This window comes from Stigmatopora argus, chromosome 5, assembly GCF_051989625.1.
Source record: "Stigmatopora argus isolate UIUO_Sarg chromosome 5, RoL_Sarg_1.0, whole genome shotgun sequence".
NCBI classification, from domain to species: Eukaryota; Metazoa; Chordata; class Actinopteri; order Syngnathiformes; family Syngnathidae; genus Stigmatopora; species Stigmatopora argus.
Genome location: NC_135391.1, coordinates 11,744,977 through 11,759,812, shown reverse-complemented (window position 1 = coordinate 11,759,812; position 14,836 = coordinate 11,744,977). Strand labels below are relative to the sequence as shown.

General features: G+C 37.3%; 1 protein-coding gene across 5 annotated transcripts in view; it reads left to right on the top strand.

The window, feature by feature from the left end:
* LOC144074626 (uncharacterized) overlaps nt 1–14,836 on the top strand; it is a 282,179-nt gene that overhangs the window by 267,198 nt on the left and 145 nt on the right. The window contains exons 1-5 of one of the 5 annotated variants that reach the window (XR_013300335.1): nt 13,428–13,614; nt 14,177–14,263; nt 14,372–14,463; nt 14,547–14,628; nt 14,715–14,734. Coding sequence is in view for 1 of the 5 variants with exons in the window: in XM_077601147.1 (XP_077457273.1) it covers nt 14,372–14,408 (37 nt within the window). In the remaining 4 variants the exon portion in view is untranslated. The other 4 variants (XR_013300336.1, XM_077601147.1, XR_013300334.1 and 1 more) reach the window with 4 other exon arrangements.

Genomic DNA, 14,836 nt, shown 5'->3' with positions numbered 1-14,836 from the left:
AATGTTTAATTCATGGTTTGTTGCAGTATATGATATCCCACATACGATTTAACAGAATGTGAAGTGCAATCTAATCCCGCGCAGTAACATCCTCCAGTACATCCTTTGCACCACAGCGCAATCCCAACACCATGTTTATGCTCCATCTAGTAAATGCTTCAATATCTGCTGAGCTAGAACTTTTGAGGTGCAAAATATTGCAGCCTCAAGTACTGCAAATCACGAAGCAAATTACTATCGTAACAGTGAATGTATTTAATAAGATATGTGGATCACAATTTTTTGTTTGATGGTTTGAAAGAAGCGTGGGTTGTGTTTGGTCAACTGCTCATTTGGCTAGTATTTATGATTGCTTAGTTGTTTCAATGTTGTCTAATTGATTTGTTAGTTAGTTTGGCTGATGTCTGATTTGTTAGGGTTCTAGTTTCATAGGTTTGTGCTTTCATTGGTGTGTAAATTGTTTTGTTGTTGAATTGTTTGTTCATTTACGTCACTTGGTCATACTTAGGTATGCTTAGTTGACAGGTAAAATGCACAACTAAAGTGATTGTTTTTTGTTTTAGTTATTTGTTTGGTTGATTAGGATTTTTTAATATTATTTTGTTAATCTATTCGCTCTTCACTATTCTTTAGGTTCAGTATTTGTGATCACAATTGCTTATTTATGTTCAACAACAATTGAGCTTGTCCTCTGTGATTTTGAAATGATAGCATATTTTGAATTGATCTGAAGCTTACGCTGTTGAGCAACTCGTTATGAAGAATGTACATACAGCCTCTCACATTCCAATTTTCATTCTGTTTTTTTAACATCCCATTTTTAACTATAGGAGAATGGTATATCCTGAGAGAAAGAAGCTTTGATTGTGAGTATTGGTGCTCCCTGCAGAAGTACTATAAAGGGAACACAGAGAAATAGATATTAACAAGCACTGTAATCGCAGAGCCTATGTTGATATCCATCAAGGACTTCACCTACACATCTACACATCACGGTGTACTTTAAAAATAAGAATCTAGGTAGATGATCCATGTGTGATGCTTGTCTAACTATGTTATCTACCTGCTTTGAGAAGGAGGTGCATAGCAGGAGGAGGATCAGAAAGCTTCAACCTTGAGTGGGCCTTAGGAGACTCATCCAGTGTTCTCTATATTTCAGATACATCAACTAGGCTCAGTATAGAACACTTTTCTGCTTGCACGTGTACTCAAGCATCCATAATTTAAAAGCACTTGCGTTGATGTATTTACATGGAGAATGAGGGACCGTTTGGGGTTTAGTGAGAGTAAATAGAAACATGGGATTGAAATCGCAGTTGCCTTAGCCTTGCAGCAATGCCTATTATCCTATAACTTTGAAGCTAACTCATATTTAAATAAATAAATCAAAACCGAAAGAGGATTCCAACAAAAGTCTGGAAAAGGGTATCGTCCTTTGAGGGCATCAAAGATTAACAGAGAGGAAAAGATGTTTGAAATGGAAACCAGCAGAGCGCTGAAGCACAAAGCAATCGAGATGATGACCCCAAGATTGACAGAGTCTAGAGCATCTTGGATCAGACAGCATTGAGAATATCAATGATTACAGCTTTGATATTCTACAATCAACCATAGAAGTCCCTTTGACATCAGTTTTCTTAAATTAGATTGGCCCACTCATTTACTCATTGGTTTTTTTTCATTATTATTACTGCACATTCTCACAAGGGTTGTGGGGGTGCTGGAGCCTATCCCAGCTGACTATATGGGCAAGGAGAGGGGGGCACTACAAATGCAGGCGCAGCCATTATGTGATAAATACGACGTCAGTCACGCCATGTTAATATTGATACACTTGAAACGGGTGCAAAGTTACGAAAAATAGTCACACACTTTTTAATTAGTACTCTATTTGCTCTATCTGTCACTGTCTCTTTCCCTTTACGTCTCCGAAATTTACAATACTATAGCCTGAGATACACAGTGCAGTGTATAACTATATAAAGCCTCAGCCTCCATGCAGACTCCATTCTCACTTTGTCACTTTAATCCCATCACATTGCTCAGGCTCTTTGTCAGCCTCTGTTTCTGTCTTTTCTTTATCTGACACATTTTCTTCTCATCTTCAGATTCAAATATACTACACAAGCTATACCGTAGGTGTGTGAGTGACTTTGCGTGCTTGAACATCACAAAGGAGAGTGCAGAATATGAGACGCTGGCTCCATGGTTTCTGTCGATATTCTATACACCGGATTAAGTAAGGAGAACAGGAAGCTTGCCAATATGACGATGTACTAATTCTGCTTGAAGTACAGTGGGAAAAAAGAATGCAGCTTCTGGAAAGACAAAATACAAACTCAAAAGAAAAACAAGACCTAAAATAGGAGAATATAAAAAGTATTGTTTTTGTGTTTTTTACAATATTGTAATTTTAAGATTGGTATGAAAAATATTACAAGTTGATAATATCTTATTTTAGCACAAAAAGTAATGAAAAGGAAAAAAAAGAGGTAAATTAAGCTTTTAAGGTTAAGGTTGCCACATTAAGATATTATAGTATACGCTAGGAACACCATTCCCATGTTTACAGTTACATTTGCAGGACACAATTCGGTGACTGTTTCTGTCTATAACTGGAGTTTGCAATTCCCTGTTGTTTGTTTTCCTTTCCAAAATGAGTGTGTTTGCCAGTTTGTTTTTTCAGTTCGTCAAACATGCTCTGAACAAATCATCCGTCACCCATAGCCACTGCATCCATCCATCACTTTCTAATACTGATAATGTTGTCCTTTACTGACTGATGTATGATAAGGTCGTTTAATTACATACCACATCATCATTCATGCATGACCGAATAATGACAACACAAGCCCAAACATACTAAATTGACAAACGTGAAAACAATCAAACTTTGCTGACTTGAGGTGTCTGTCAAGAAAAACACATTTCAGACTCATGAGACAGTTCAGAAGGGTGACCTAAAATAATTTTTGAATAAAGTCTGAGATATTTCAAAATGAACTTCTAAAGGAGTTACAAAAAAGTTCATTTTTGTGCTTCTCTAATTTAGTTTTTCCCCTCCGTATTTCATAAATTTGTATCCATACAGCATGATGCTTTGCTAGCTATGCAGTCATTTTCCTTTTCTGTGTGCATTTATATTGACTGCCCTTGCTTTGTTTACTGTGCAATGTAAGGCCAGAAGTGTTGCAAAAATGAGAATATCTTCTCACTACTCTTTTATAGATAAAAAGAAAGAGGTTAAAAAATAACTACATAAATAAAATGTTTCTGTTTGATTGTATACTTTCATGTTTGCCTGATTGCCTGGAATCATTAAGTCTTCACATTTGAAGTTGGAGAAACATTGTAATGGAGGTACAATAGCACAGCACAAAAAAACTCATTGATTGCTACATAAGTCATTGTTCCTGTCGGACGTCTGGTGGAGAAAGCTCAATTAGTCCTTCCCCACCACTGTGACACAAATATCACACAGCTGTCAATCAAAATGTGTTTATTTATGAAGTGATAGACACAGTAAGTTATTACATAGTGTTTTAACAAGTGTGTTTATGTAAATTGCCAATACCAATCACTGACAAACCATCAAATGCAGCTGATGCAATGAGGACCTTCACACATCCTTTATTAATTAATCTACAAAAAGAGCATGCACATCCATCATTGTCATTTCAAAAGTGTTGGTACTGATACACTTCAGTGAAGTCATTTACTTTACATGCAAGGTGCGTGATGTATGTAAGAAGATGGAACCATTACCGCGTTCAGTTTCTTGTGTCTCATACGGGTACAGGTGCTTTTAATGAACTGAAGACAAAAGGAAAATGAACAAACTATTTCCAAATTGAATTTGGTGATGTCTCCAGCACTGACTGGCTGCATTGCGAGTGTTCAACAATGACAGGGGATTTGAAAGTCTATCCAAATGGAGAGGAATGTTTTGGGTTCTCCCCCTCAATAAGGCTGCTTAAAGACCTTGGCATTTGCAGACAGGCTCTGAGGCAGACAAATCAGACCTTGAAGTGGATGAAACAAGCAGCTGGTCTATATGGATCAAGCGGACAGACCCTTGGTATCTCAAAAAGCACAAAAAGGATGAGTTCATTAATTCGCTTCCTCACCTCACTGCGCACAGAAAACCCAAGTCAAAACACTCAAGGACACGGAGATGCACGTCAAATGATAAGAGACACCGCCTCAAGATTCTTCCATACTGCAGTTGACACCCCCAGGCAAATTTAGAGAATTCAACTCCCCAACCAAACCAAACCAAAATGGGTAGAACATACCATTCTACACAAGAAGATCAGCAATCACAGTGGATTGAACCTTTGATCTCACTACTGTGAGGCGGATGATATTAGTTTTTTTCTACCGGTGGAAGTGGGGAGGCTTTAAGTCTGCATAATTGTTGTTTTTCCTACTAGCAGGATTAAGCTACCATGTACACCACAGCCATTTTATTTAATTTAAAAAAATCCTGTTCACTCTGTAAATTGAGTAAAGGAATTGAATGCTACTCCTCAATAATTTTGTACTCTCTGCACATTTTCAGCACTTATTTTAAAAAAAAAATCAATATCAATAGAAAGCAATGACGAAAATGACCTCATGGTCTTTACAAAATACAATATTTGAATTTCATACCGTTGTTCAACACGAACAAGCCAACCAGGATTTAATCCGCAAATGTGAATAACAAAGATGGATTCATTTTGGCTTGTGAAGCAAGCACATTGATCAGACAGAAACAGCATGTGGCAGGAGGCAGGAAATTCAAAGCACAAGCCCCCGTAGCACCCTGAATACCCTCGCATCAGGGATTGTTAGCATCACCTACTGTAATTTATATTTACTACTACCTCAGACACTCCTTCACAAATTCAAATGAATAGTCCTTGAATGCATCGTCAGTGTGTTTGTGTGCACTGCATATTACCAGATACACTTCTGTCTTTATTAATTAGCGATTTGCAGTTCACTGTTTCTGCAGACAATGACTAGACCAGGGGTAGGGAACCTATGGCTCGGGAGCCATATGTGGCTCTTTCCATGGGTGCATATGGCTCTCCACTAACATGTGAGGTAAAATATGTTAATCACTAGTGAGAGAGCCGAGTCCCGAACGCACCAATAGGAGCGTCACGTTGACACTGTGGCATTGAGACTCGCTCTAGCACCACTTTAATCATAATTTAGTTTGTATTACTCTTCTGCATGCATCTTCTCATTGATACTGATTAATTAGCAACAGCATAAAAATGTTGTCAAAATAATTCAGAGACTTTTTGTGATTAAAAAGTGGTGAAATAACAAAAAAATGCACATTTTCATATCTTTTACTTGTAAATTCTGAGAATGGCTCTTTAGCAATAACATTAGAAAATAAGAATTGTTTATGGCTCTCTCTTTCAAAAAGGTTCCCGACCCCTGGACTAGACGTTCTTTTTAATGGAGATCAATCACCAACTTGTTCATGATGACTTTTGAGTCTCGGCACAATCTTCAGCAGCTGTTGGAGCAATCCTTGTGTAAAGTGACCAGTCACACTTATCCTTCTGCATTTTTTCTTTACTCAATTGCAATGCATGTAAACTGTCTAAGTTGAATGAGAGGACCTGTATACGATATGTTCATATATAGTAATTACAAAAAATAAAAGGGTAAAGACATTTTCAGACTATAAGCCGTCACTTTTTTCTCTCTATTCTAACCATGCATTTTTATAATGAACTGACTTATTTTTAGAAACGTATTGGGCAAACGAGCTTCATGTTTTTTCATTTTAAGAAAAGAAAAGACATTTTGTCATCTCATCTCATTTTCTGAACCTCTTTATCCTCAGTGGGGTCGCGGGGGGTGCTGGAGCCTAGCCCAGCTGTCTCCGGGCCACAGGCGGCCAACCGATCATAGGGCACAAGGAGACGGACAACCATGCACACTCACACCCATACCGAGAGGGGCAATTTAGAGTGTCCAATCAGCCTTCCATGCATGTTTTTGGAAGGAAACCGGAGTACCCAGAGGAAACCCACGCAGGCCCGGGAGAACATGCAAGTACGTATATTGAAAACCATTTATGTGTAGACAGAACTGAGTAAGGTGTCCTTTCTATCGTTTGCTGATTTCTACACTAAAATAAAAAACTAGTGATTCCTTAGTTTTTGCCAGTGGTTGAGTATATGCTCCCAAAAGAGAGATTATTTGACCAATCAGAGATAAGGTAAGATTGTTGTCAGCTTGGGATAGAGTTTTTATCGATTGATAGCACTGTTTATTTCCAGAGAGATCGAAAAAGCTGCCAATCTTTGACCGACTTGAACTTTCCAACTAATACCCACTGCTCGTAACGAACGCGCAAAATGTCTCGTAATTCTCCTGAGGACGAAGAATTAGATCTGAGCTTCCTGAGGAGAGCATGCTGATTTGTAACAGAAGGAATTGATGCAGGAAAAGGTGACCTAATCCCTAACGATGCATATAAAAGAAAATCAAGAGCAATTTACCTCTATCGACTTGTAAAAAAAATGCTTCCTCCAGCTACCCAGAGCCAGTGAGCAGTGACACTGATTTAGGGGTCTCGTATTTTTTGTGCTAAAATGAAAAAGATTAACAAAATCAAATGGCTATTTAGTCGCTCAGGAAACAGAGCTCAGGATTTTTTTTTGTTATCATGGTGCAAATAAACATTGAGTAGTAATAATAATAATACATGTTTATCACTGTAGGTTCTTAAAACTAATAACATTCCTAATGCATATAGGCAATTATATGAAAGGCCATACAGATCACACAAATGCACACCCACACCCTTTAACGCTCTATTAATTGTCACGTGACCTTATAAACGGGTCAGGTCACAGGGATGTGATCATTTTCTGATGGTGAGCAAAACAAGAACCAATGAAGCCACATCCTGGGTTCAGTAAGGCTTTAGATCCCAAATGAAGCAGTTATAGTCATGTGGTTGATCGTTTTTGATGGTTGTTTGTCGCTCAGGATTTAGAGTGGCGCACGGTGATTTCAAATAACTATAACATAAAAGCATTTATCTGCTCTTCTTGAAATGGATACGAGGTCCCGAGTGATCACTTACTTACGGGTTTGAATAAAACAATGAAAGCATGCGAACCTGCCAAACGTTAGATTTGTAATTAACTGATGATGAAATTTTAACCGTTGGCAAACGATTTACATAAATGCAGTGACTATCAATTTAACATTAAGCCATTTGAAATGAGCTCCCTCACTACCCCCACCTAATAATATGTTGCCGGATCCTGGCACATTAGTCTGCATCTTGCTGAAGCATTGCTATTTTCTTCTATCTTATTTTCTCTACCCATTTCCTTCCACCTGAAAATTGCTGACAAGGTAGATAAACAAAGCTGTCCCTGAGGCAACCAGATCTCAGGTAAAAGCAAGAAATAATGCAGTGCTTGAGGGGGGGGGGGGCTTGAATAATGATCATGTTTCAGTGTAATTTGCGGTGATAGATGTACTATTCATTTTAACTGGGAGTATTTTAAAGGGACCATCAATGATGGCATATAGCAAAAAAAATACATGAAAAAAAAGTTAACCTAGATTTGACCAGCTGTTAGCAAGTTAAACTGGATTTTAAAAGTATTGAATTATTCTTATTATATATTAGTATCATTTTTTATAAGATATAATTCAGCAGGTTGTAATTAAAAGCCAAAATAATTAAGGGAAAAGTAATTTTGGTTAAAAATACATATTGAAAAAAAAGGCAGTTTGGTTTTTGATGGTCTGTAACTGCTGACAAGGGCCTAAAATAATAATAAAAAAAAACAGAAGGGAAACCATAGAAGCAGAGTACTATCATGTATCTCTGGAAAAGAAAACTGCGTAATATTGCACCAATAACAAAGAGAGTATTGTCTTTGTTGTACACTGGAAGCTTTTTCATGAAGTCTCTTAAAACGCTAGAGCTCTCATTCTGCTCTGTTGTTTGTATGCCTTACTGCATTTGATTCCATGCCAGATGGAAGCCAATCCACTTGAGCAACGGATTTATTTGAAAGAAATAAAGACAACATCGAGTTATTTTCTCTGTATGAATAGTCCAACATCAGGTAATACTACCTAATGAACGTGATGGGGAGAAGCTTTTAGTGTTGGGATTTTTGAGACAAGGAAAAATTAGAAACAGCACTTAGAGTAAATCCCAATGGTATCCTTAACAGTCATGCATTATTCACTGGGAAATCACAAACATAATGGGAAAAAAAATCTAAAGAGGATTCAAGTTATTTCATTCTTATACATTTTTTAAAAACTTTTTTATCTTAAATTACAACATTAAAACCTTTTATTGTTGTGTGTGTAAAAGATGGGAAGACAATGAAAGAAAATAGGTTACTGTGATAATAACACTATTTAGTTTAAAATATATATTTGGAGAAATTTTACAGGTTACCTTGTGTTATTTTGTGTACTAGCGGCAACAGAATAACCATCTTTCAAATATCAAATATTATTTAATTGCTGAAAATGAAAATAAATGAGATCTAGTTGTTGTACCTTTTTTTAATAATTAATTTATACATACATTGACAAAGTGATGCTGTGATGCTTCTTAATTTCCCCTCAGCGACAAATTATTTCTTTTTCAATTTAATATGAATGAGGTTTTCTTCATGACCTGCTCGTACTCACACACAGGGGGCCACCTTTGAGCACAGGGTTAACATATTAAAAAAAGACAAGTATCCGCTGCACCACTTTCTTTCAAAACCCTTTCACACCCCAATCACTGTGATGATGGTTTCTCACACCTCTTTTTGGCAACATCACCTCTCACTTCAAACCGACGATGTGATTTTCTTGGAGTGAAGCCTTGCATGGATAGGAGTTTGGTGGTAAAATGTGATATTTTCACATTTCTTCAAGTTAACTCTTGGTTCATAAGTTCAATGGCCAAAATTAACTATGGAGAGCTTTCCAGATCCCCAAATGTGCATCATTAATCATCATCAAGTACTGAGGATTCACATCAGCCGATTTTTTTGGGTCCTACAAAGTACACATCATCACAATGGACTACATGGATGATATTAAATATAAATAGCAACATACATCTGTATGCGCGTGTTCATGCATTGCCCGGAGGGCACAATGTGATGAGATTATAAAATAATAATGGGCTGCTATAAGATGGGGAACATGGATGAACCCTTGTATGCTCAAAATGGGATGTAAACTTTTCTCTCAACAAAGGAAAATTGCCTCTTCCAAGTGACTTTTGCCAACCCTATTCAAATCACCATAATTATTGGTTATTAGTCTAACAGGCGAGATCCAAGGGTTATGGTCATTTTATCCACTTGCACAAAAGAGTATCGTACAGAAGTACATCAATCCTCGTGACGTTCATTGGAATGACTAGTAGAAAATGTTTTTTTCTGAGAAAAAAGCTCATTCTCTCGAGTATAATTCCAGATAAAAGTGGGTGCAATATGCATGCAGGCAAGGTATTTTCAGAAACCATTTTTGAACAATAATTTTATTTTTTTGAATGGGTTTCTACAATACATACAGAAGACTACGAAATTTAACTCGGAGTAATACTACGAGAATGAAGCTGTACTATTGTCTTAATAGGACAACTTCATTCTCTGAACGTATTTTACATAGCGTTTTACGACCAGGCTGTGTTTGAAATTCAATATAAGAATTTATACTTCTACACTTCATACTAAAACTGACTAATGACATTTCGTCGATTTCAAGGCAAATTGGAGAACATTGTAGCAGACTAAAAATGTAAAAAATGTAGATGTATACATGTATAGATATAGAAACGGGATTGATCATACTAATTTTCATAGGGATATTCATTTAACATGTATGAATGTTGTAGTTTTCAGGGTTGCCTTCAAAATTTAAGCCAGATCTAAACATGAGACCCCAAGAAAAAGCTTCAGATAGACCCAGAGGTCCAGTGTGGACAGCTTTGCTAGCACATTTATGGGGAAGGCCTCCATGCATAATGGATGAGAAGATTAATGGAAGCCTTCTGTATTTCTAACAATTTTATTTTTGAAGTTTTAAATTAGAAACGCTATTGCCGGAGGTACTAATGCAAATGGTATTATTTATTTACATTGTTCACAGAATTATGCAACCACCACAGAACAATATTTGGGAACAACATATTTGTAAATATGGACAGATTAATGAATGATACATGTAGAATAGCACCTAAGTAATTTATGGCAATAAAAACAAACTCCAGTCAGACTTGAACATACCCATGCATTCATGTTGAGACTGAACAAAGCATAGGTTTATGGTTTTTGCTGCATGGGATTTTTGATTTACTTGTCAGCACAAACGTACAGAATTGAAAAGAGGATTGTGAAATTACACATTAGGAAAGCTTCCTATTTTAATGGGTGTTTTCGTATTAAAAAGCTAAAGAATATTTAATAACCAAGTGTGACCATATTCACCTGCTCACACAAACACAGCATACCATAAAAAGCCAGGACCTGATTCATCATCAAAGATTGATAGCAAGTCATGATTTTTGATCCTTCGTTTTTTCAATGTGTGTGTATGTGTGAGTATGTGTGAGAGAGCTACCGTGAGGCATAGATAGATTGGGTTGCTGAAAACTAATGGAGAACGATTCCTTCGACTGGGGAGATGGATGACCACTGTCAGTATGCTTATCTTCAAAGTTCCGCAACTGTCCACTACGGCCACATTCTCGAGTGTTATAGCCAGGAAAATTAACGGAAATCAGAAGAAAAATGAAATATGAATACAATGAAAATGATCTAAATTACCAATATAAGCTCCTAACTGTTGCATTTGTTTGTTGCATCATAATTATAATATTCCACAGTGACCTCACAAAAAGCCAAATGCACACGTGTTTTTTATTCTACTTTTCTTCAAAATGACCCGTTATAATTTTTGATGCTAAGTTATGATGTATTACACTGGATCGGACTGAATATTTTTAAATATATTTTTACATACATCACACTGCTCACAACTGATATATTTTATCCAATACATAGCTGCCATTAATCTTATAGCTGTAAATACAACACATGACACTGGAATTGCAGCAGGCTTAGACTGATAAGTGACAAATAAATCAGTGAATGACATTCAATATAATGCACTAATTCTAACAAAACTCAAGGTCAATGCAGCATGCATTTTTTAAGTAATAAAGGACTAAGAGGTCTTGACAATAGCAATATTTCACAACTTTGGAAAAAGCTATCTAAATGGACTTTCCCTGGCAGACACTTAGAGACAATAAACACTTTGTTGGATTACTGCAGTTGTGATTTATTTATAAAAGAAAAAAGTACACATCTAAATTCTTACTTTTATTTTTCTGTTTCAAAATAATGGTTAGTTTGCCAAAGCTGCACATACAAAAATAATAATACTACCTACAGTATTCCCACTCTCTCTGAATCGGTGCCCAGCTGATCGCAAGGCACAAGGACACAGACAACGATGCACAGTCACACCCATACCCCGTGGAAATGTGGGGTGTCGAATCAGCCTATCATGCATGTTTTTGGAATGTGGAAGGAAAGCAGAGTACCCGGAGGAAACCCATGCAGGACCAGGGAGAAAATGCAAACTCCACACAGGTGGACCGACCTGGATTTGAACCCAGGACCCCAGAGCTGTGAGGCAGACGCCTTGCACCATGACTCTTAAAATGTAAATGGAAAAAGGGCTTTTACGAATGGAGTATACCACATTTCACCCTTCAAGGTACTCAAAGTGCTTTGATACCCTATCTTTATTCATCCACTAATGAAACGAAATCAGGAGCGCTATGGTGTTAAGGGTCTTTCCTAAGGAGGACTTTGACAAAACACGCTTCCCAGGCCAGGGAATTGAAAAACAACTTTTAGGATATGAAATAACTACCAGGCAGCCCCAAGTATGGGGCTTATGGGAAAAGCCCCAGGTGTAACCAGAGATCCAGTGTGTAAATCATTGCTAGCACATTTAAGGGGCAGCCCTCCATCCGTGATGGATGAGAATATCAAAGGAAGCCTTATTACAACTTTCTTTTGGGGGGTTGGGGCTCTCTCTTCGCCACTACTTTTGCACTAATTGTGGAGTGAATAAAAGCAGCAATATGAAGAGAGAGCCTCCCATGTACAAGTGGGAAAATACAGGGTGAGCCATTTTCATAATGTAACAATTGGTCTAACAAGAAGCGGCTCGAGCATACAGTATATAATTGTTGAAGTTACACTCTCTCCTAGGTGCATCGGTCCACCTAGCACAATTTCTAACTATTTAACTAAACATTTCTCCTTTTTGGACTAAAGAATAGACCAGGGGTGTCAAACATACGGCCCGCGGGCCGGAACCGGCCCCCAAGGAGGTTCGATCAGGCCCGCAGGATAATTTGAAAGTGGAAAAAAATGCATAAAAGACATGGAATTAATATTTTTAATTCGCTGCAATTCATGGATTATCCGATAAGGGGCGCACTCTTTCCATCAGAGTAGAAGACAAGCCGCATCACTGAGACAGACTGAAAACAGAAAATCAGTATGTATTGTATGTGTATGTATGTTTCATGTATGAAGTTTACAGATTTACAGGACAGGCGAACACTTTCTTCATTACACATTTAAAATCACTCTCCTTAGTTTGTAAGGTGCATGCAGGGATTACATTTAGATTTTATATGCATATGTGTAAGTGGTTTAAAAATTCCTTTCTTTAAAAGTCTCATTTAATCTTAAAGTGCATGACTATATTTTTCAGTACCAATTAAAGTTTTGTGCCTTTGTACAATCAGTGGGATCAGTTGCAATGCATATTTGTGAATGATAAAAGTCAATTGCACATTTGTCTAAGGAAAAATGAGGTGTTTCATGAAATGTTTTGTAAAAGGATAGTTCATTCAATTTCAATATTTTCCTAATGTTCTTGTGCTTCTTTACACCAAAACAAAGGAAAGACATGATATTTTGGTTATTTATAGCACAGCATGGTATAATTTTAATGGTCCGGCCCACTTGACATCTCCCTAGGCCGTATGTGGCCCACGATGCTAAATGAGTTTGACACCCCTGGTATATAGTAAGGCTTTTTTTCTTTAAAAAACGACATAGTATAGTAAGGCTTTTTTTCTTAAAAAACGACATAGTATAGTAAGGCTTTTTTTTTCTAAAAAACGACATAGTATAGTAAGGTTTTTTTTCCTAAAAAACGACATAGTGTATATAGTAAGGCTTTTTAATTTGTAAAAAATGACCAAGTATAGTAAGGCTTTTTTCTTTAAAAAAATGACCATGTATAGTAAGGCTTTTTATTTTTTTAAAATGACCATGCAAAGTAAGGCTTTTTATATAAAAAAAAAAAAACGAACACACTCTTTTACAGCATCAAGACTACAAAAATGGCGACTATAGTACGTCATCTTCCAAACATGGTCATTGAGTCGGGAGGACAAATCACCTCCTATGGGCGTGGTTACGCCCATTGGTGACGCAGGTGCTTAAATTATGCACCTGCGCAGCATCGCGCCCCTTGGCGCAGTCATTTCCATACCGTCGGTCGAACGACTAGCACCCAAACGAGGTAATCCCTACACTAGAGCAATTTACTGGCCTATGTGCATTTTTAACACCCTACCGGGAGATTTTTTTAGGAATCAATTGAGCCAAAACGCCAACAAATCTGTTAGTTTATTGCCAGGTCGAACACACCGTCGACATTTGAAGTATGGGCACCTTGGCATGTCACTAGCTAGCTTAGCATTAGCCTCACGACATTTGACTTCAAAAGTATTTTGTCCGTATTCTCTCCATTATTGAGTCGTGGGGGAAGACTTCATTTTATCAAACAAAGCCGAGATATCAACGGTCAGTTTGCCAGGTGAAGGTGTGTTGAATGTAATGGTAGTTTTCACTGCGATTGCTAAACGCCCTTTTCCAATTTGTAATTCTGTTTTAAACAAAAATCATTGATACCAAAATGGTTAAGCCGACTTTCTCCTAGTTTTTAAAATCAGTCTGTATATTCAATCGCTTTGTCTGGAAAGGGGAAATTAGCACCGAGCACTCACTAATTTATTTTCATTCTTGATCATTTACTTGAAGATTTCTCTTTCCTGTAATAATTGTTTGCACTTCCCAAATAGCTTGGTTAAATCAAGATGAAGCTTTTCCCGTGTGTCCAGAACCATGCACACCCTTGAGGGGAGAGGAGACTGGGCCAAGGTATCAAGGTAATACTAATTACCCCCCCCCCAAAAAAAAAAAACACCTAAACCTATCTGTTGAATCTCCAGTCTCTGTATATGATAACTTTTGCTCTATTTTTTTGCATGCACCAGGTCCATGGTGATGTCCAGACCCTGGAGGACCAGGTGATCTTCCCAGGTTGCCCACTTGAAGATGATGCATCGTCTCTGAACTCTGCTCTGAGGTTAATACCGTATTTTCACGCCTATTTGGCGCATCGTTTCTTACGCCGCAGTGTCAGTAACGAGTGCTATTTCTGTATTTTAGACACACAAAGCACGCACTATTTCATATGGATTAAGATCGAAATGCGCTGGCTACCGGAAGCACCTTATTTCTGGGTTATATTGTAATGTATCCAAGTCAAAACATTCCAATCTCACATTATTCTATTGACTAAAGTTGCAATTTACTAACCCCCCTCTTATTTTATAGGTGGTGTCCCGATCCTTAAGGTGAGGAGGATTTCTTTTTTTTTTTTCAATCAGAAATTTCAATAAAAGAGATTTGAGTGTCATTTGTCTTTGTTAAAACACTTGGAGAAAAGACCCAAGACC